Genomic DNA, 1,577 nt, shown 5'->3' with positions numbered 1-1,577 from the left:
AGTGATGCAGTGATCCTGCTGAGCTGCTCTCTTCTCTCACTTCTTCAGATTCTCTTGACATGCACCGAGGTTTTACACATGACACAAAGATATTTCATATTCTGAACAGACTTTATTGAAACATTGACAAACAGTGACAATCATCAGAATACAGCGAGACAGAGCTAATCGAACAGATTGACTGTAGGATCAATGATCATTGTTGGAGTCAAATCATTTCAGCAAGGAAAGAAAAACAATCAAACTGGTTGAACAGGAACACCATAGACTCTTTGGTTTCTGCCCAGTGAGCATTCCCAGCTCTGTTACTAAAACGAACTGAAGGCCAGGTACAGTGTATTACCGTTGTTCCCACTGTTGAGGTTTTTTTGTCTAATGAAGACCCAGGGAATGCTGTACACCTCCACAGCTGCTGTGTTGACGATCACAGAGACCGCCCGAATGGGACGACCGGAGTCTTTCCTGTACCACAGGTACACAGAACTTCCTCCTGCCCCCTTGCTTAGATCAGTAGTTACCCTTGTAAAGCCCATATAGGGAAACAACATCTTCTCTCTATCGTTAGTGGAGAGCTGCAGATCTGTGATGGCTCTTTGAGAGTTATTGGTCTGACGGTACCAGATGAAGACAAAGGATCCTCCTGCACCTCTGTTGGTATCTTCGTCCACTCTGATGTAGCCGTTCCGGAAGTAGTCAGCGTCTCTATCATAGTCAGCATTGGCAGCGATGTCACAGATGTAGGTTGGTCTCTCCCTCTTCACCCACAGGTAGATCCATTTTCCTCTAGCTTTCCGGTTCAGATCACAGGCCAGTCTCTCCCATCCAAGTGCGAACATCAGGGCTTCCACCCTTGCATCTATAGAGACATGAAGGTTCACAATGGGAACATCGTACTCTGAGTTACCTCTGTAGTACCACAGGTAGATGTTGTCTCCGCTCGTTCCGGCATTGAGGTTCTTGTCAATCTTCTGGTAACCTGCAGTGATCAGACCCCTGCTCATGCCACCATTGAATGTAAGCTGAATCCTGGTGATTGGTGAGCTGCTGCCTGTTTTGTACCAAAGGTAGATGTATTTTCCTTCAGCTCCTTTGTTCAGATCAACATCGATTTTGCTGAAACCTTGACTGCTAAGATACGCCTCTTCAGCTTCATCCAGAGACACCTGGAGCTCGGTGATGTACTTGCCCACTGTTTGTTGCTGCGTCAAAGTAAAAAGATTAATGAGTAAACAGAAAGATTTAAAAACTGTTTTAAAAGTTTGAAATCAGGAAGGTGCATGGCAGCTGAAACTGCTGTAGCATTACTACTTTGTCTACATTTACGGTTTTCTCTGAGATATAATAAAATGACATGATTTTCCTACTAAACGGATCGTTAGTTGTTTTTTTTTAAATGTGTAGCTAATTAAACTTGAAATGTTTTTGTATTTTATGCTAAAAAGTAAGTTTGACCCCACACGATGAAATAAATGTGTGAAAAACTGAAAAGCTGCAGAGAGCACATTTTCACACAGACTGGACACAAAAGAGAATATGAAGCGTTACCAGAGTGAAGGGAAGTCCGATCAGCAGCAGCA

The 1,577-nt window shown here is 43.4% G+C and overlaps 1 protein-coding gene across 1 annotated transcript; it reads right to left on the bottom strand.

The window, feature by feature from the left end:
- Nucleotides 1-292: 292 nt before the first annotated feature.
- Nucleotides 293-1,571, bottom strand: LOC102214224 (uncharacterized). Its single transcript, XM_005754362.1, has 2 exons — nucleotides 1,546-1,571; nucleotides 293-1,199 (listed from the first exon to the last, which is right to left on the bottom strand). The coding sequence occupies exon 2, from the start codon at nucleotides 999-1,001 to the stop codon at nucleotides 309-311; it is 693 nt and encodes a 230-aa protein (XP_005754419.1). The 5' UTR covers nucleotides 1,002-1,199; nucleotides 1,546-1,571; the 3' UTR covers nucleotides 293-308.
- Nucleotides 1,572-1,577: the final 6 nt, after the last annotated feature.

The sequence above is a fragment of the Pundamilia nyererei genome, unplaced genomic scaffold (assembly GCF_000239375.1).
Source record: "Pundamilia nyererei isolate P.nyererei 1_Seehausen unplaced genomic scaffold, PunNye1.0 scaffold00553, whole genome shotgun sequence".
Lineage (NCBI taxonomy): Eukaryota > Metazoa > Chordata > Actinopteri > Cichliformes > Cichlidae > Pundamilia > Pundamilia nyererei.
This window is presented reverse-complemented; position numbering and strand designations above follow the sequence as displayed.

Excerpts from the sequence above, each read along its gene's own strand:
- LOC102214224 (XM_005754362.1), bottom strand. The coding sequence starts at position 1,001 with ATGAGCAGGGGTCTGATCACTGCAGGTTACCAGAAGATTGACAAGAAC.